The following is a 21119-nucleotide window of genomic DNA, read 5'->3' as shown; positions in this document are numbered from 1 at the left end:
GTATCTCTAATATATATACCATTTACTTTTGAAAAACTTCGTCAAACGGTAATGTGAGTCACGTGGAATTGCCCTCAAGTGTTCCTTTAACTTGGGGAACAAGTGATAATCACTTGGCGCAAGGTTCGATCTGTAAGGTGAGTCGGGTATGACAGTCCACCTCATTGAGAAGGTTCACCCTAAGTCTGTCAAAAGTTCCTGGGTTTCGTGAAGCAGCGTTACACGGGCTGTCAGTAGTCCTCAACGGCAGTTCTGGATAGCTCACTTGAGTTTTCTTAGTATTGCACAATACCCGTCTGAGTTGATTGTTGGGGAAGTTAAAAGAACACTTAAGTGGCCAATGCTTGCGTAGTGATGATGAAGTCAAAGAAGAGGTTAAACATTTGGATCATCAATGGTTTGGCGACAGAGTTTTATGACATTCAGATACAAAAATTGGAGCAGCATTTACAAAAATGTGTAAAAAAAAATTGTGATTATGTAGAAAAATACAGGAAAGTTTAATTTTTCCTACGATGTAAAGTTCTATGAGAATAAAACTTTTTTGTCTATTTGTAAAATTGATGGGAACCTTATTTCTGGATCGACCTTCTTATATGTGTTTTCGACCACAATTTCATTTCAATATGAGGTGAGGCAGTCGTTTTTTTTTTTTTAATTTTTAATTAAGTATTAGTTCTGGTTATTTTTACTACATTTTAGAGAGGTTTGGCCATTTCAAGCGAATGAAACATTGCAATTTTCTCAAATAATAATAAAAAAAGTATTTGAACCTCTAAAGGGATTTCCGATAAGAAAACTAAAAGTTGGAGATATTTTTTTTTATTTTAGTTGTCTAAATATTTTTTTTTCATTTGTGGTTCATGTTGCATAATTACATCAACAAATACTTCCTAAACATGTGCAAAAAAAAGATGTACAGTTAGCTTCAGATTTATTTTTAGAAACTTCAATAAAACTATACCATTTATTCAAATTTGAGTAAGTTATCTAAAATTAAATGTCCATGCCTTGGTGAATACATATGTATATTTAGTTCTACAACGTAGATAAAATCAGTTAACAATGCTGAAATTTTTGAAGTCTGTAATATTTTAATTAAAATGAATATTTTTTTTAACTAGAAAGTACTTTACTGAAAATTAGTTTTGAAGAACTTTCTGCACACAACAATCAATACTCCATTGCTTTCAAAATTCACTTCAAAAAGATTTTTGCACGTATAATCTTCATTTCTTCAACCTGCTTAAAGTCTTACATAAAAAACAAAAAAGAATGACTATTTTATTTAATGCAAAAGCTGTAAAGTAATGCTGGAATCTAAAATTTAAATGATAAAAAAGATGTGCAATAAATTCATACCATATATGAATTGTATCAGTTTTTTATCAGTTGGATGTTATCTGCAGTAATGAAACATTTTAACTATCATTTTTAAAAAAATAAATAAATGTTTTAAATGTTCTGCAGCTGAAATGACAGTTGGTAAACTCAAAGCTCTAGTTCAACGACTTTTCAAAGTTTCTGCACAGAATGTTTTATTGACTCACATTTCCAAAGAGGTAACTAGTTTAAAAGTCTTGATTTTTTTTGATTTTGTATTCAATTTGTCAAAAACACTGTTAAAGAAATGTTTTCTATTATGCCAACATATTTAACTCAGAATTTAAATTTAACTTCTACATAGAATTGAGTGCCAAAAGTAAATTGCTTACCTTTTATTATGCAATTTAGGCCTAAACAAAATGTAGGGAGGGTTGGAGCTTGTCTACTTTTTTAGTTATAATTTTTTATATCATTAAAAAAACAAAACAAATTAGTTTATTTTTTTTTTACCATAATACTGGTGTGAGGAAGAAAAGGGTAGTAGCTGCGATTGTTTTTTTTTCTTCTTCATTTTTGTTATCTATTGTATATTAGCTTAACTGTACAACCTTGCTAATTTGGTTTCCGCTGAAAAAAAAAGTGTGAAAAAGTATCTAGTTCCAGTATTTCCCTATTGTTAGTATTTAATCCAAACCATGTTTCTTCAAAAATCTGCATTACTTCATTTCTGCAGATACTGCCATTTACCTGCCCACGGCATTACTAATTACATATTTCGCAACCTCTAAGATTTTTTAAAAATACTCTGATCATATTCATTTTTTTTCATATACAGTCAACTCTCAATAACTTGGAAGTCCCAAGGAACCGGCTAAAACGTTCCGAGTTACTGGCAATTCAAGTAATGGGAAGTTTCCACCAGTCTCTAGAGTTTGTGACCCGGTGAAAATTTCAAGATAACGGAATATTTGAGTTATAAGCTTCCAGTCATCGAAATTCAACTGTATATTTTTAAATTGAACCTTTGAAATCCAATAAAGGTGCCCAGTGGGGTACCATAAGGAGCCAAAGAGACTGTTTGCTCCTGGTGGCACTTTGCTTCCCTAAGTAAAAATAATGTTAAAGAAGCCAGACAAGCTTAATCCTATAAAAGTTGGAAACATATGCCTGAAGTTAGAAATATATGCAACAATGTGAGATACATTTGCTCAGTGCCCAGATGTAGGGAGGGGTGCAAGCCAGGGCCCATGACCCAGGCAGCAAATTTTCTGGATGGCAAATTAAAGTGTTCCACCCACACTGAAATTCAAAAAGGGGCCATAACCCTCTAAGTGAGAGCAAAGAAAGCTGAAAATCATTTTTAAACCTTAAATTTTGAAAAATCCCCACGCTCCTTCCTAATGTCACCAAAGGCAACTTAAAATTGCATTTTAAAGCAGAATTTCAAAACATTTCCAAAAGAGATTCACTTATCTGCCTCTTTTTAACCCCTGGCACACAAAGGAAGGGGTTTATAAGTTTGATGTGTCTCTATCTGTCTGTGGCACTATAGTATTTAAATGGATGGACTGATTTTGGAGAGAAAAAAAATCTTTGTTTGAAGGGAGAGTTGATTCAGAGCTTACCTTGGTTGCATATTCAGATGACATTAATTAACAAAGATATTAATTAAAAACATCTGAAAGGGTTTTTCAAAATTTTTGCAGTAAAACACATTCCGAAATTTAGTATCAAAATAATTTTTCCTGCATCTGACAGGATGTGTTTGGAACTTCCATGTTATATAGAATTTGAATTATAACGTTTTTTAAAAGCAGATTTTAAATACGGCTAAGCCTTTATTCACAGGATCTATATCAAGAACTTTTGTTACAAAATTGCGGATAAATATCATTCAACATTGTAAATGAATTTTCATTTTTTTAAAAATGTTTAAATGAAAAATATCTCAGACCATTGAATGAAATTTAAAGCAACTCTTGAAATAAATGGTAAAAATATTAAATACTAACCTTTTGTAGTCATATGTCATGTTTCAACTACTATATAATTTTGGCGGACTTAATATGATGAACACGATCCTAGGATACTTGCATGACTTATAATACTCTCCAGTTGCATTTTATAATCTTTGGATTTTGGCGATAGAAAAACTTTTTTGTAAAAAATAAAGTGAAGAAAATAACTTTTTGCCAAGAATTTTCTCGGACATTTAATGATCCAGTGATTGATTTTTAGTAGAAAAACCTACAAACAAGCCAAAATCAAGGCAATAAATTTTAGAACATGGCTGCTCGAAGCTTTGAAATAAGCAGAGTGGATTTCTAGTTAATGAAAAAATTTAAGAACTGTTATGCATGATAAAAAGGAATTATTTTCTAAAACTTATGTGTAATCAATTTACAAAATTTTCTAAATTATTTAAAATTTCTTATTTCAGAATGAATTGCAAAAAACAATCATGGACAATAACTTACGAGAATTATCATTCTATTCAATATCAAATCAAGACAAAATAGCCGTTGAATGGTAGAATGCTGAATTGTAAGTTCTTTTGCAACTTCTGATTTTTAAATTGTTTTCAATAGTTTTACCAATTTGGTTTTAACTATATATACACTAGCCTGTTATATCGCGCTTGTTGGGAGAGACAGTAAAAAATGCAATATAACCGAGGCCACTGAAACGAAGGATTGAACTAACATTTAAGCAAGTGATGTGTGTATCTACAATAAATATAACTTATACTATTTAAATTTAAATCCTTATAACTAAATACATAGCAAAGTCAAAAGAACGAAATACATCCGTTTTATTTATGAGCTAAAGAAGGAAGTAAGGAATTTTCCTGAAGGACGATGTCTTTACTACTTAAGTGATTTTAAATTTAGAACAAAGTTTGATTCAGTTTAATTTTTTAGGGGACAGAGGAAAAGCGCGATATAATGAGGCGGGAATGATATAACAAGGGTTACTATACTTCACATTCATTGCACCTATGAATTCGAAAATTTTCCACTAACTACATTAAAATAATTCTCTCATCATGCATTTTGGTAGACTTTTCATAATTTCTAATTTGTTTAGGTGAAACCTATATCTTGAACACAGTTTGTTGAAAAATGTTTAATGTTTTAATTATTTACATCCTGCCAATATTTCAAAAGCTTGATGACTTATTTTATCTTTCATTATGATTAGGGATGCGCCGATTAATTGGCAGTAATAGGTAATTGGCCAGTTTTCACTGATTAATCTACAGAGAAGCTTTTCTTTTCGAAACACCGGTATCAAATTTGGTGCAGTGGAAGGAATCGGCTTATTAATCAAAATTAAACCTTCATTCAATAAAAATCTTATTTTTTAAACTTGCCAAGCTTGTTCCTTGCTGAAAATTGCATACAGTGTTTGAGGTTTCAATCCATTAGCATTTTGTAAATTTTTCAGTTATTTTAAAAGTCGGAAGCTAATTTACTTTTTATTTAATCAGTCTACTTTTAAATTTTTGATTCGAGTTATAAAAATTGACCGCAGCAATCAGCACTGTTAGTTGCCGACACTTCAGCTTCTAATACTAGCACTCTTGAAACCAACTGCATGTAACTCTAAACAATGTATTAAATGCTTAACTGGTCTACATCAAAGACTCAAAAATCAGGGCTTGTAATGACTATGCAAAAATGTGAATTAAAAAATCCTCCAATAATTTCTCAAATGTTTCCGGAAGTAAAAATTTTCCAGAGAATTCCCTCATTTTCAGGTTGTCTAAGCTCTGTTATCACTGTGTAAATCATTAAAATACCTCTGAAACAAATCAGAACATTTGAATCAACAAGAAGTGACCAAGAAAAATTTATATACTGCAGCTCGTTAATTGGGTTAAACACACAGGGTAAAATGTTTACTGAACATTTGTTTTCTGTCAAATTTAGCATCCCTTATATTAAGAAAAAACGATTCAACATTTTAAATATATCTAACATATTTTTAGAATTAAAAATGTGTTGTTTTCAGAAATCAAACCAGAGAAAGGATGGTTCAAGTGGTGCAATGTGAAAATTTGTTCCAAGACAACTAATGAAACTAAAATGTAATAAGGTATTGTTTGAATGTGTTCATATGAAGAAACTTTTTTTAAAAATAAAAGTACTATTTTACACTAAGGAAAATATTTATTACAAAAAAAAATATGTACACACCATCTCACAAATGTCTATTTACAGTTTCAATCACTGTCACTACCGAAAATTTCTTCTTCGTCTCTCTTTTTCTGATCTTCAGCTTCAGCCTCACTCTCACTTGAAGAGGAGGAGGAAGAAGAGGATGATGATGAAGACGACGATGATGATGAAGATTTGGAAGATTTAGAACTAGATGACGATTTAACACTAGCTTTATCATTTTCTTGTTCCTTCTCTTCAGCTTCAGATTCCACATCAGATTTATCTTCCTTTTTATTTTCTGTGTCACTTTCTTCTTCAGAAGCAGAAGCTACAAAAAATAAAAATACATGAAATTAAAACATTAAGACTGAATACTTGAAAACCATTAACAGGGTTCATACATTTGTGGTTTAAAAAAATTCCCTGACTTTTCCAGGTTTTCCAGGTTGTTTTCTTAGAAAATTCCAGGTTACTTGCTTCATTCAAAATTAAGTTTAAAAAAGCAATATTTAAAATTGTATCGAGTAACAATGCGAAAAAACTGAAACTTTTCCCTTAGATTTAAAAAAAAAAATCTTAGATTTGAAAATATTGAAAAAAAAAAAAAAATCTTAGATTGGCTCTTCCAATAATCTAGATGGAGCAGGAGTCTTTTTCATCGGACCAGACGGAGTGCAGGAATGCCACGGTATTCCTGTTGGGAAAATCGCCTTGAACTACACATGCGAACTCGTCGCCATCAAAAGCATTCTAGAGATTTATCTTTCTAGTGAGGACCAGAGTTCCAGAGGCATCGTCATTTTCTCTGATAGCAGATCAGCATTGCAGGCGATCCAGAAGGGCAAATGTCAAGTTAGCCATCAGATCATTGAGCTCACAAACAAAATCATTGCTGCCCAAAGATCCTGCATCTCTTGCACATGTTATGCTGATTTCACACCAACCACATCACTGACTCAATCTTTAACGTAGGTTTTCTGCTCATGTTTTTGGTTCTAGCTAATTTAATTAACATGTCCTTGTGCTTACTGGTGATCCTTTATTCCAACCTCAAAAATTTGGTTCTTAGAACCCATCATTTTCGGGCATAAAATAATTCTTCTGGAATTGAGGCAGTGAAAAGCAAGGGGATGTAAGTGGACATTTTCAAGTTTTGCGTAAAATGCATTTAAAGATTGAATCTTTTTTTATAAATCATGCTGTACAGCAGCACCTACCAGGGCTACAATTCTAACTTTTGCCCCAAGACAGAGTGTATTTTAGGGAACATCTATTATTTCACTTGCACTTCAGAAAAAAGCGGCTAATGCTCCCTTTTATGTACAAAAACATTATAATTGCTTCAAATCAAATTCTTGCAATAATATGTTCCAAGAGGCATTTTTGAGTTTCTGCTTTGTTTCGGTATCAGCAAATGCATTTCGATTTCTTTTTTTCTCAAAGGGATCAAAATGACAACTTTCCACGCTTCTAGGTATAACCTCACAGTTTGGATTATGTATCTCCTTATAGTAAATAAAAGTAAGGTTTCAAACAAATTCTGGAAGGAAGTTTGTGGCGGACCTGAGTCCGGGCGACTTCCTGGCACCTACAGCCAAGAAATTTTGTATGAAGTTACTTCGAGCCCCGGGGGTGTGCAACTGGGGTTTTACTATTTTTTTTTTCATTCAAATTAGTTTTTTTGTAATTAATTTTTTAAGCTCAAATTTTGCAATAATTGCCTATTACTTCCTAGCAAAGCGGTGAAAAATTACTCGCACATATTGGTATTGTATATCGTCGGAAAGGGTAGAATTTTCCGCATTCTACGCAATTTGTTTCAACGCTCTAACTTAAATACGGCAGGAGTTATTTGAGGTTTTAGCTCGAACTTTTTTAGGTTTAGCTAAAATTTAGACACTACTTTCTTCATTAAATCTATCTGTAAAAAGCGAAGAAATTGTCCCACAGTTTTCTTTTTGACACCTGAAAAGAGCAGCTTTTTTTATCCCAGATCTAACTCGACCTATGGTTGAAAAAATAAGCTTCTACCTCCAAAGGAAAAAATTTACAAGCCATTAAAATTTATTTTTGAACAATCTCATCTCCATTAAAATCATTGTTTTATTTGGCATTGCCATAGTTACGCCTTTTCGGTTCGCTTTTTTTTTATTTCTTCTTGACAAACTTTAAGGGTTTTGATTTTAACGGACAATCTTAGGCGGAACTCAATTTAAGCCCCGAGCTAAAGAATAAAATATACTACTAGAGACCACAAATATGTAAGCGACTTTTCAAAAGTACAAAACTGCAGTTTTGCAATGCTCAGGAGCCCCTTATCCCTTATGGCTCTGCAAGTTGGTACAAGTTATTTTGAAACCTGGGAAAGGGGTGCTTTTTGTTCCAAAGGGAGCTCATAATGCGTTTTTAATCTATTTCTTTTTAATTGACCATTTATATTTTGGCGAATCAAATAAGATTGTGAAGCAATCTTCGGGGGTTGATGAGCGCCAGCGAGCAGAGGGCTGAGCGCCCTAACATATATTCAAAAAAAAAAAAAAAAACAATTTTCTTGAAAACTTTGTATTATTACACAACACAATGATTTAAGAAAAGTCAAGGAAGTATTAAGCTTTTTTTTTAAATACCAAGGAGCAGTTAGTAAAACGAGTGTGCTTAGGGTCAAAATGACCTCTTCCGTAACTCTAGTATTAAACTTAATAATACATTTTAAAGTTAACTGACTAAATTACAAAATATCTTTTTTTCACATTGTAGAAATTTCTCATTTTTCATCATGATTTATATTATGGTAAATATTTATTTTATAAAAGGTTTATGAGTTTAAGATATTTCAAGAAATCTATACTCAAAAACTAACCTTTCTCCTTTTCTTCGTCCTCTTCCTCCTCTTTATCTCCTTCTTGTTCTTCCTCCTCATCCTCTTTCTCCTCAGCATCATTTTCTGTTTCTCCATTTGCTTGTGTTTCTTCTTCCTCCTCTTCCTCTTCTTGAGGAGGTTCAAGTTGCATCATGCGAACCTCCTGTGTAAATAATTGCAGAACTTTACAAGAACAGTTTTTAAATTTTACAAATCTTAAAAGAAAATTCTTTTATTTGCTTTTGTTCTACACACATTAAATTCTTATATTGTTAACCTCTTAATGACTTAGTTACTTTTAAGAAAAGGGTCATAAAAGTGCCTTTTTTTTTATTCGAGAAAATTATAATAAATAATGTGGTTTGTGTAATGTATGTATTTATTTTTGAAAAGTTTTTTAGCTTGAACTTCATACACTCTAGCATGGAAATATCACAGGCATGAGAAATAGGAGTGAATGTTCAGCCCGTAATTTTGATGAGAGTGAGCGAGAAGGGATTAACAGTTGCATAAATGTACTAAACGAAAATACTGATACAATAAGTAATATAACAAGCTGTACCCGCACCGGCTGTGCTCAAGCTACAAGATTATTTTTAAAAAAAAGCTATTTAAGCGATTGTAAATTTCCGTTCCCAATCTATACATATAATAAAATAAGATGTTTGTGTGTGTGTGTGTGTGGCGCGCTTCCCGGGAAAACGGTATAGCCTAGAAAGATGAAATTTGGTATACAGGTACAGTTTCTGCCGATTTAATTTTTGAAATTTTAATTAGAAAAAAAGTTGTTTAATGTTTTATGTGTTTTTTTGCACTTTTTACCTCACAGACCCCCGAACCAATCGCACCACACAAATATTTTTTATACTATAGTGTTGGAAATTTAATTTTAAATATGATGAATAAAAAATTTTTGAAGATAGAGCAATTTTTGTATTTTTTATGAATTTTTGAAAAAACCTTCAATTTGCATTTTTTCCTGGGTTTTATATTTTTCTAATATCATCCTGCGAGAAGTATCAAAGCCTCATTTCTAAAATTAAAGTTGGTAATAGTAAAAACATTTCGCCCTCTTCAGAAGAAAAAAAGTTCTTAAAAATACGCAATAGTTTTTTTTTTACAATTTTTTTAATGCTGAACACATCATGTCTTTCCACGCATCGGTCGAAAAAAGCGTTCTTCAATCTTTTATACCTTTGACGTCACTACTTGAATTTCGATTCGATATTTACAACGGAATCTTAATCGCAAACAATGTTAATCTTTTTTTTTAAAACTATATAGCTTACTTCTGCATTTTATGACGTGACGGCCACGTGTTTTTCCGGCAGCGCTTGCTTTTTTTCTTCCCTTTTCTGTTGCATTTAATAATTACATTTATTTCTTTTTCCATCCCCCACCCAAGCTGGACGTTTTGCTGTATCTATATTACGTTACATTTCATAGTTGTGTGCATTTAATTCAATAAAAACAGCAAGATTTTTTTTTCTTTGTCACTTGCTTTACTTTGTTACTTTTTGCACACTATGGGGAATTTTGGAGATAACTTTTTTTTTTTTTTGCTCTACTTAAATAAAAAAAAGCGGTTTTTTTGAGTGATCTTTGTTTTTATTAGGAAATGAGCGAGGATGTTAAAATAAATAGAGATGGATAAGAAAACTTAGAGATAGATCGTAAAAGTAGATAGCCGCCGAAGGCGGCAATCTCAGCGTCAAAATGGGAATGGCACAAAAAAAGATAGAAATGGATTGATTAATACTGCTGCCAAATTTATTTAAACAGCTGCCGAAGGCGGCAAACTTGAAGTAAAAAGGTAAATGACAAGTTAGCCAAACAGCCGCCGTAGGTGGCTTTTTGCATAGAAAGGTGAATGGCGTAAAAAGGCGAACCAGCTGGTCGCCGCAGGCGGCTAGTCTTAAATAGAAAAAAAAAGATTGTTTCGTTATTTAAAATATGCACACATAATTTACCTAAGCTTGAAGCATATTCTATGAAGTAACAAAACATTCAACTGTAATGACTTCAACTGCCTATCAAAAATTCCTCATTCAAAGAAGAAACCTAATTTAAGGACTCTAAAATCAATCAAATCTGCCGTAGCTAAGCATTGAAGTTAAACAATAAATTCTCAAATTCTATTCTTGTTAAGGATGCAAGATTGCACATATGAACCCTGACCTTTTTTAAAGTTATTTTGCAATTCAAAAATAGGAAAAAAAAATTTAAAGTTTAAGATTTAATAAACAACTGATATTTATGGGCACAACTGGTTAAGAGGGTATGGATAAAAAATGTTTCCTTTGGTTTCTTAGAACAACTACAGCTCAATATTTAAAATCAAATCCAGCAATTAAAATATAAAAATAAAAGCTAAACTGAAATGCTTCTTCTGAAGCACTGTAGTATGTTTCAGAGTTAGTGTATGTCTCAATTATATTTTGCCATTTGATCCTACCTGGGGACCCCTGGATGTTTTTCCAGGTTTTCTTTAACGAAACATTTTTGAATTTTTTTCTTTTAACACTGTTCAAGCTATCTTATTGGTGGTCTTCCGTACATTATTATGCCCTTACAGGTAAATAATTTAAAAATGTCAATGCACTATTATCCTTAATTATGCACGTAAAATTTACCTCAGCATTTTGCTCTCAAAAATTTTTTCAACATATGCTTAGGTGTTAGCATTCGCTACAGTGAAAAATTACAAATAGACCAAATCACTAAAAATAATGATTCAAGTGTGAAACAAACACTCTTAAGGTCATGGAAAAGTAGGCAGTAACTGCAAATCTTTCTCTGCATTTCTGTCATCAACTGTACTTTAGCAATATTATACAAACTTGCTTATTCGATTTCTGCTGGAAAAAAGTCTAATTCCAACATTTCTCTATTGTTATCATGGGATCCAAAAGGAATCCATGGAATCTATTTCTTCAAATATCTCAAAAACTCATTTCTGCAGATACTGTCCTTTTCCTTCCACCGATAGCATAGCACTTATTAGTTTTTACATTAAAATTAGCAGTACCTACAAAACAAACTAATATGCTTCTTGCTTTAGCAAATAAATAAAAATGTTTAAGCCTATGATTATTGTGAAAAATCAATATAGAAAGGATATACTCAAAAGCAATAAAAAATAATATAAAAATCAATATATTCAAAGGATAAAGCCAAGTGTTGATTTTTTTTTAATATGAAGATTACTTGTAAATATCTACTAAAATTCTGAAGCAAAAGGGACAGGCGAAAATGATAGAATTAATAGACATTGTGCATAAAAGTACGACAGATAACATGACCAGATTTTATTGTAGTTCTTATTTTACACTTTAATTTGATTTAAAACATTTACGTGGTGAAATAAATGTTATATTGCAATGTAAAAAATACCTGTGCTTTAAATTCAGGTTCGTTCAAAGTACGGTGCTGTACTACAAGTTTTGAATTAGAATTAGGTTGTACTCCAGGCTTCAACCGTCTTTTGCTCAATCGTACCCTAAAATGTTAAGATTTTAAAATTAGCAAGGTACCATTTCTGTTATTTGTAAGATAAACAATCCAAACATCCAATAATTACTGCAGTCTTATAAAAATACATGCAAATTTAGGCCTAGATCTTAAAGAGAGAGTACTTTATATGTTAGGTATGACAATACTGTCGGCCCCGCTTAATAGGATAACGGATGAACGATACTCCCGCTTATACGAATAAAATATCCTGGAACCGAATATTTCCCCATAGGTGTATTGTTAGAGATCCACGCTTAATCGAATAATCCCCCCCCCTCCATAATCGAATAATAGTGATCAGCTTTTGCATATATTTTCGATGAGAAAAATTTTGAATGCATTAAAAATAAATTAAATAAGAGCAATTATTGGCGTAAAAATTTAAAATAGTATTTTTCGGCAAACAACAGGGGTGGGAAAAACAACATTCATATTCCATCAAAGCATTTCCACTATTCTCTCTAGTTTTTTTTTATAGTCGCCATTACCAACAGACAGTCAATAATTAAATTAAAAAACACAATAAAATTTAAACATTGCGGACAATAAGAAATTGATAAATATTAATTATGTAAAACACGGTAATTGAAGTTAGAAAAGTACGCTCAAAATACCTTGAGCAAGGAATTCATTATTATGGACTTCCTCCAAAAAATATGAACTGAAACAAATTGTTAAAACAAAGATTTAAGTTACATATTTATAATTTTCATATGTACATGTATTATATATACTTAATTATTGTACTATTTTGTTGATTACTTAGCTTATTTAAAGCACTTTTTAATTAAAAACATTTTTTCTTCTATTACTTAGATAGTGATTGATTATTACGTTTTAAGACAAAAGTTTTTAACTAGGAAAGATAAATAAAATTTCCCGCTTAATCAAATAATATTTCTTGGAACCAATGGTATTTGTTTAAGCGGGGCCAACAGTATATTGAAAACAATTTTATCATTTACATAAAATAGTACTTCAGGGGGAAAAAACTTAACTATTATTTGAATACAAAGCTTCATTTTAAAAACATAATGAAAAAGTACAGCGTTAGTATGGTACAACCTACAATTTTTTTTAAATCCTAGGCCTATTGGTAGCATCTCTGCGATTAGGTGACAAGTAGCCCAATAAGAAGAAGTATAAAAATGTGAATAAAATTTAGCATCCATAGAGTTGTCCTTTCAAAACTTTAAATAATGGGGCAGTTCCCGAGATGATCACTGTCTATTTTATTCTAAATCTTTACAAGTGTTTTTGCAAATAATCCTGTCCAGTGATTAGACGAAAACAAGCCACTCCAACAGATCGAGGCAAGGAACTGGAAATTTTATCACTTTTATTGAGTATTAAAATTCCACTTTTTACTCACAGCTGCATCACTTTTAAATGAAATTGTTATTTCTGATTTTAATGAACGACTGCTGAAGAAAATCATAAATTTTTTTAAATACATTTCTTATTAAAACCAAAATGATTCATATATGCACCTCCTCCAATATTCACACATATACAATAAACTCAGCCAATCATATTAAAATTACAAAATTTAATAATATTAGGAAACAAAATTATACAATTGTTTTGACCACTAGCAGTTGACAAGTTTCATAAATTTTTATATTCCATAGATTCTGCATCCAATAATCCTGGTAATAGTTACCAGCACATTGCGGAAATAAATACTTTTCCCTTTTATCTCTGCTGACTACTATGTGACAAAAATTGCATGACCTAAATAATGACAATATTACACTCATTATACTTACCTTGTTTCTAGTTCATTATAATATACGCTTCCCTCTCTAAAGACAAAGAAATAATTTTCTTCATAGCCTTTTGAAGCTTTATTTTTGACATTCCAATTGTATTCTCGAGCCATTTTGTATTCATACCTAAAATTTAAATATGTATATATATACACAAAATAAATTTTTTAACAAATATATCTGCTGTAGTATTTAAAATAAAAAGAAAGAAAAAGGCATGACTTAAAACACATTTCCTGGTTTTTTTTAATAAATGATCATAAAGAAATAATGTAATGGCTAAAGAAACACACATATAGCCTTAAATATTCAACAACGTAATAAAAACCAAGGGATTGTCTCTTACTTTATTTTACAAGTTGCCTTCTTTGTAAGCTTTCTTTAATAGCATATGTGCTAAATATCTTAAATGTATGTAACTTTGCAGCAAATAACATTAAATGTTAATGTTTAAATTAGTACAGGTCAGAACAAATAGAAGAAAAGACTGAAAACAAAAAAAAGTTATCCATGACCTTGCAGTCCTTTCCAGAAAGTCAAGAATGCCTAATGGTCATTATATTTTGATCATAGTGTTCTGTTTGTGTAGTACTAAACAAAGATGCTGTCTGTATGTACAAAAATACAAGTAAAAATTATTCTTAGTGTAAAAAATGAAATTATCAATGCTTTTTTTTTCCAAATCACAACAAGCATTCACTCTGTTAGTGGCGGACCATGCGCACTCAACACTCAATATTGAATTCCATAGATAAGCTCAAATGTACTTGCCGCTAGGAAAGTTAAAACTGTCATAAATTGTATGCTGCCTATTTATTAAAAAATTTAATTTATTTTAAAACTGTTTTATTTATAAATAATTAGACAACATGGCTTATTTAAAGAAGAAAGCATAAATGAAGTTCAATACTGAATGTTATACAAACGAAATTTCTTTTTTTGTAAAAATTAAGTGGGCAGAGCATAGATTTTTCTCCAGTAAAATTTTTTCCAAAATTAATTAATCTGGTGTTGATACTATACTCGACTGCAAGCTTACTTGACAATGGGGAAATGAGCTGCTGCCAAGCAAAGGAAATAGTTCCTAGCGCCTTGTTCGATATTCGGGTGAAATTACTCGCTTCGTTTTAGAAATCGGATTAGTTAGGTAAACCCACGCATACGTAACATTTTTTTGTCATAATTTCTGTCAATCAAAAAAATATTTTCAATTTTACCAGCGAAGCAGTGTGAAGCATTTTATCCATTTGAATCAAACGCGCCAGCCAATAGCAGCTGATAGACAGGTGACGGCTTCCTCTTATTCACTAGTAAGTGTGACGTTTTACCTGGTAACTCGTTTCTTCTTCCGGGCGTCGTCACGTCATAGTCAAATTAAGTGGCAAGCACATATAAATGCTTCATGTAAACTATAGAATTTTTGTTTATGAACAGAGATAACTTATTATTTTGATAATACATACTCTTCTTCATCCTCATAATCCACTCCATTTTCTGCATCTCTCTTCCTTTTCTTAATAGTATCCTCTGTCGGCAAGAAGTAAGCGACAAACTGCTCCCCACTTTCATCCATCACACCTCTATGAATAAATTACAATACTCAGGTCAAAATTTTACACACAGAAAGTCATAGCCACTGACATACCTTAAAAACTAGATAAGCAAGAGCTTTGAGCTTAAAAATGTCAGCAGTTAGGTAAAAACTGATTCGTGAAGAGAGTCTAGATATTTGAAGCAAATGAATTGTCAAAAATGAGTAAACAAATTATTTTTTTTTATTTAAAACACATTAAGAATCAAAAGACTTAAGTTATGAACAAAAACTTTAACTTTTAATTCATTTTTCTGCGAATACGTTACATAGAGAACGGAGAAAAATAGACAGTGTCTTGTCAGTCATCTAGCATTTGCCAATCTACATAGGTTTACATATAAAAGTTTATATATACCTAATGTGTTGTGTTACACCATACAAAAAAAAAAAAAAAAGAAAAAACGTTAATATCTAAAATTTTCCATTTAAAAAGAGCTCAAAATACATTATTTGTTATTTTGTTTCAAAAAAATCCAAGTTTCTAAAAAAAGAAATGTATGACACAAAGTGAGTATTTACCTAAGAATTTCAGCTTAATCTATAAAACAAAATTATGGCTAATTTTAGGATAATTAAGACCTCCTACTAAAACATTGGTACACTATTATGATTTTCTTAAAAAATAGGAATTTTAGGAAAATTAGAAAATAAGTGAATGCAAACAATACTGATGTATTTTTTTTATATACATAAAACTCCTATAAGGTAACCTGGATTTTGAAGCACAAAGCCTGAATTTAAGCAAGAAAAAAAAAAAAAGAACAGGAACCCTGTTCCAGATCTGACATTACAAAGCATACACACTTTGGAAATAAATTCAAAGGTATGATCTTATATAATTAAAAACTGAGCATATGTATCTATGTATGTATGTATCTATGTCAAAATTACTTCTCTTGAAGGACAGTGAACTGACCATCAAACCAGGTTAAAATTATTGGATATGGGGCATTACACGGTATTTTTGACATTATGTAGAGTCCGTAACGTGATCTTTTTTTGCCATAACTTTTTAATTTACTGTTTGATTTGCAAATTATTTTAATTTGAGCTGGTGTGTTCGTAGGAAAAGATCAAAATAAAATAATATGCTAATCAAACAGTAAATTAAAAAGTTATGGCAAAAAAGGTCACGTTACGGACTCTACATAAATGTAAAAAATACCGTGGAATGCCCCATATATCAATTAAAAACTAATTATGACACTTAGATTTCACCATATAATCACTTTCCTCCAATCAAATCATTATTCAGTGCTTCATTTCAACTTTCTGTAGCAATGCTTTGATTAAAATTTGTAGCATGAAAAAAACCATCGAGAAAAAAAGATCTGTAGCCATTTTTTTTTTCTCGAATATGAACAAATAAAATTCTGGCTTTTGTTTTAAAGGCTTTTCTTGTAATCCTAAGATTTAAAATGTTTCCTTTTTGGTTATTTTCCCGCAATCTGCCGCAAAATGTTACTGATTTTTTTTTTACCCTCAAGCCTGATTGTTGAACACTTGACATAACTTTTATTTTCCAGGTAGACCATGCAAAGCAGGCGGACGCAGCTAGTTTTACTAATATTTCTTGAAAGATTGGCATGAATACTTGAATTAAAAAAAAAATACACTAAATATATTGCTAGATTTCTTGTTTAATTCTATTAGCACTGTAGAGACTTAAATACTCTTATATATGCACTGTAGAGAAGAGATTATATTGGTTTTTCTACCAGCAAAAGAAAATTTTTTTAAAAATTAAAAAATACGATGATTAATATTTAATACTGATGTGTATAAAGAATAAGCCACAGTAATAATTTTACATTAAATACACATCAGAAAAGACTTCTTATAGTAAATATTTTGAAGTCTGAATTTAGTTAGGTTATCCAATACTGTTGTTTGAGTTGCCTCAAATAGTTTTGCTGACACAGGTGATAGGTGAAACATAAATCATCCTTATAACTTTGATGAAGCAGTATTATCTTAATCCGTAAATTTTCTTACCGAATCATAGCTTGAGACATTTCTTCCATTTGATTGTTAGGAGCAGGTTCTGTATCAAACATGACTTGGGCAAAAGGATACCTCCAAAGCTAAAACAGATCTTCCATTATTTTCAGTTGTACATAGTATGGCAGAAGTAAATTTCATCACAAAAAATGACTTTAAACGAGAATGTTAAAATAGCATTTTTTAAAAATATTTTAGCAAAGCAAGATATTTAGCTAGATAATACAAGATAATTGCTTATCCAGGGTGGCGACAGGAACTATGAAAAAAAGTTCCCTGACTTTTCCCTGATTAGGTTCACCAAATTTCCCTGATTTACGTTACCAATGATAATGTTTTCTTTCTTTGCTCTACTTGAAATCCATTGTATGTTTGTATAAAATGCAGTATTTTAAACGTTTTAAGTTGTGTAAAGTTGTTGAACTAAAGATATTTTAAAAAGATGCTACTTTTTTAATAAAATGGTTTTAAAAAACATATCAAGTCAATTTTTGATGGGAAAAAAACCCCTACAAAACAGTATATTAAATTTTTCTGCATGGAAAGATTATAGAAAATTAAAAAAAAAAAAAAAATACTTTACTTCCAGAAACCACTTAGCATAAGAATTTTAAGAGACTATTAAAATTACTCTTAAAAACATGTGTATTTATGATAGAACTAAAAAGTAATTGAAATTATTTTGAACTAAGTTTTGGAACAGTATAATAAATATTGCAAGAATAACAAGTAATAGTGAAAGAATTGAAGTAATGTAGTTGTTCTTATATAACTAATTGACATATTTATGCAATACAGATGAAACCATTTGACATCCATTCATAGGGAGCTTTTCTCTAATCAAGAACATAGGTTTTAATGAATGAATACAGCATTTTAACAATAAAAAAATAAAGATATTTACTTAAGTACACAAGTTAACTTTATTTCAAATGATTTCAGTATGTAACGAAAAAAAATCTTAGATTGCTTTTGTAACAAACAACTTTGAAATGCAAGAAAAAAAATCAATTAGTTAATTTCAAAATATAAAGAAGAATACAACTTGGTTATAAAATTAAAGAATCCCTTAAGTCTGAAGAAAAGAAAACCTTTATAATTTGCGGTGACAACAAATAATATAACAGCAAAAAATAAAGTTTTTTTTATTGAAAGTTCAACTCTAGCAATTAAATTAAAAATGCAAAGAAGTAATAACTTTTAAGCTTTTAAGGTCTTAATTCAAAAACCAAAGATTTCTTCATGAAATCGTGATTACAGTACACTAATTATTTTGAGACAATGGAATAAAGGCAAAGGAGTTAAGGTTTTAATGAAGGCTTCCTCTTTGCCTGTATGGTTGTTTATATTACGTAGCATTGAAAGTGTATACGGAAATTTCAAGCTAGGTAAAATAAACAACCTAACAGACACAGAAGCAATCTTAGAAAGTTCATCCTGTGGTTAATAAGTAAGATTCAATACTTTGACGTTTAGTAAAAAAGATGCACAAATATGCGGCAGTGTATAATCGCACCTCATTTATTTTACTTTTTTTTGAACAGATAATTGGCGGAAAATGCGTAGGGAATTAGAGTACTTAATTTTGTAAAGCAAAAAAAAAATTTTTTTCTTCATAAAATCAATTTTCCCTGATTTTTTGTTATTTTTTCAAAATTCCCTGATATTTCCCTGATTAATAAAGTTCCCTGACTTTTCCCTGATCTCCCTGATCTATCGCCACCCTGTTATCACAAGCTTAAAATACTATTTACATAAAAACAAAAATACATACTTATATCCGCATACTTATGAAGTTTGAGGGAGGGGGTTGAGCACCCTCTTTCAGTAGAAATGGGAAGCTAAACTTCTTCAAGCATATTACTATCCACAAGTCTAAAAATATTGAGGGGTGTCCTGTTTTCTAGGAGAAACTTTTTTTTCTACATGTATTTTTGAACCACCATAGGGGACCTGCTGAGGAAACTTTTAGAAACTGAAGTCTTAGAAACGCGATTATCGGCGATATTTGTTGATGTTGGGGTAAGGGATGGGACTTAAGAGGCTGTCTCCAATCAATTTTTTTGAAAGCTACAGTGAAATTGATCATCACTTCCCTGATGCAAATTTGTGCTTTTAAAATGTTGTCACACATTTTTTACACCTCAGTATTTCTTAAAGTTCACATGACATAAACAATGGAACAATTACGAACTACTTTAACATAATGCTAAATCGACTAACATTACTTAATCATTTCCACCTAAAGTTAGTATACACTAATATTAAGTGGACACTTTATAAATCTTTTATTGCCAAGTAGATTGATTTGATTGTGCCCAAGTGTTTTATTTATTTATTTCTTTTTTTACTTTCTTCTATATATCTAATATATAGAAGAAAGTATTGGATTCGTGCAAATTTTCGAATTTCGACGGATTCGAACGTTTTGAGTCCATTTCGACCATTTTTGGAAAATGTCTGTCTGTGTGTGTGTATGTGTGTTCGTGTGTGTGATCAGTTTTTTGTGGCCGCTCTACAGCAAAAACTACCGCATGAAATCGAACGAAATTTGGTACACATATGTGCCCCTATGTGAACTTGTGCCCATTGGTTTTTGGCACGAATTCCTCCAAGGGGGTGGAGCAATGGGACGTCAATTTGAGTTATGCGTGCTTGCTATTCCTCAGGAAGTAACTAGAGGAATCAAACAAAATTTGGTCCATATGTTGCCATTAACAGGAACAGGTGCTGATTCAATTTTGGTGTCAATAACTCAAACGAGGGTTGAGCTATATAGAACGTTTTTTGTCGTCAATTGTGGCTGCTGTATCTCAAGAAATAATGAATGGAATGAAAGAAAAATTTATCGGGAAGTAGCCCTTAGTGGGTATAAGAGCTGATTTCATTTTGGTGTCAACAGCTAAAAAAGGGGTAGCGCAATCGCCATTCTTTTTCTCCATTGTGAGTGCCCTATCTCAAGAAGTAATGTTACGTTCTGGTTGAAATTTGGAATATATGTAAATCCATATGTAAACAGGTTTTGGCTCAATTTTGACGCCAATCGCCGGTGCCGATTTTTTTTGAGCAATCACTTGACCGTTTTTGGCGTCCGTGCCTTTTTCAGCTTGGACCAGGGCTGCAGCACCACCGTCCACCGGCGGCGGCGCGGCTGGTCCTGAGCACTGTCCCCCGAAATCCACTTTTGCTGGGCGGGTGGCATCCATGTCCCACACACACACACACACACGACCGCCTACACACACACACACGAACGCCTACACAGACACACACACGAACACCTACACGCACACGCACGTACACAACACTCACTCACACACATGCATACATACACTTATGCATCCACGCACCCACACACATGCGCCTACACAAACACACACGCTCGTGATTGCGAAAAACATAATTTGAATTCAAGATGCCAAAAATTCAAATTAATTTTTCTTTTTTGCGAACAAAAATAGCTTTATTAATGCAACAATAAGAAAGATAAATCGTAATTGTTGGATATAATTTGAGGTTTATGGCCTACAGCTAAGCTGAAAATTAGGCAACTCATTTCCAACTAAAAATTTGAGGTAGTGGTCTGCCCGGAGAAAATAAAACATGAATCATTCTTTACACTGAAAAACATTTATTTGACACATATTGAAAATTGGTTACAACACAATGATTTGTTCCCCGGGAAAAATTAGAAAAAAGATCTTACAATGGGTCCATGCATGGATTAAAAGTCCTGTTGGTGTTCCAAGGTGACGTCTCACCGTTCGTTGGACAGCATGGCAATTTCCACGAATTGCAGGCAGGTCGATTCACACCGCGTGAGCCACAGTTCACCACATCAAGGAAAGGTATGCCAGGGATGGACGCGATCTTCTTCCGCAGGAGAACAAAAG

At 31.6% G+C, this 21119-nt stretch overlaps 2 protein-coding genes across 4 annotated transcripts in view; one reads left to right on the top strand and one right to left on the bottom strand.

The window, feature by feature from the left end:
* The window catches only part of LOC129223730 (tubulin-specific chaperone E-like), a 310220-nt gene extending 304740 nt beyond the window's left edge, over positions 1–5480 (top strand). For all 3 annotated transcript variants that reach the window (XM_054858085.1, XM_054858086.1, XM_054858084.1), the window contains exons 13-15: positions 1471–1562; positions 3767–3870; positions 5341–5480. In XM_054858085.1, the coding sequence (XP_054714060.1) occupies positions 1471–1562; positions 3767–3859 (185 nt within the window). In that variant the 3' untranslated portion in view covers positions 3860–3870; positions 5341–5480. The remainder of the gene's footprint in view (positions 1–1470; positions 1563–3766; positions 3871–5340) is intronic.
* A 4-nt stretch (positions 5481–5484) lies between these two features.
* The window catches only part of LOC129223733 (RNA polymerase II-associated factor 1 homolog), a 39269-nt gene continuing 23634 nt past the window's right edge, over positions 5485–21119 (bottom strand). Inside the window, exons 8-13 of the mRNA XM_054858089.1 lie at positions 17221–17309; positions 15095–15211; positions 13632–13757; positions 11743–11848; positions 8350–8512; positions 5485–5817 (exon numbers count right to left, since the gene is read on the bottom strand). Coding sequence (XP_054714064.1) covers positions 5552–5817; positions 8350–8512; positions 11743–11848; positions 13632–13757; positions 15095–15211; positions 17221–17309 — 867 coding nt within the window. The 3' untranslated portion in view covers positions 5485–5551. The remainder of the gene's footprint in view (positions 5818–8349; positions 8513–11742; positions 11849–13631; positions 13758–15094; positions 15212–17220; positions 17310–21119) is intronic.

Source organism: Uloborus diversus, chromosome 6, assembly GCF_026930045.1.
Source record: "Uloborus diversus isolate 005 chromosome 6, Udiv.v.3.1, whole genome shotgun sequence".
Taxonomy (NCBI): domain Eukaryota; kingdom Metazoa; phylum Arthropoda; class Arachnida; order Araneae; family Uloboridae; genus Uloborus; species Uloborus diversus.
This window is presented reverse-complemented; position numbering and strand designations above follow the sequence as displayed.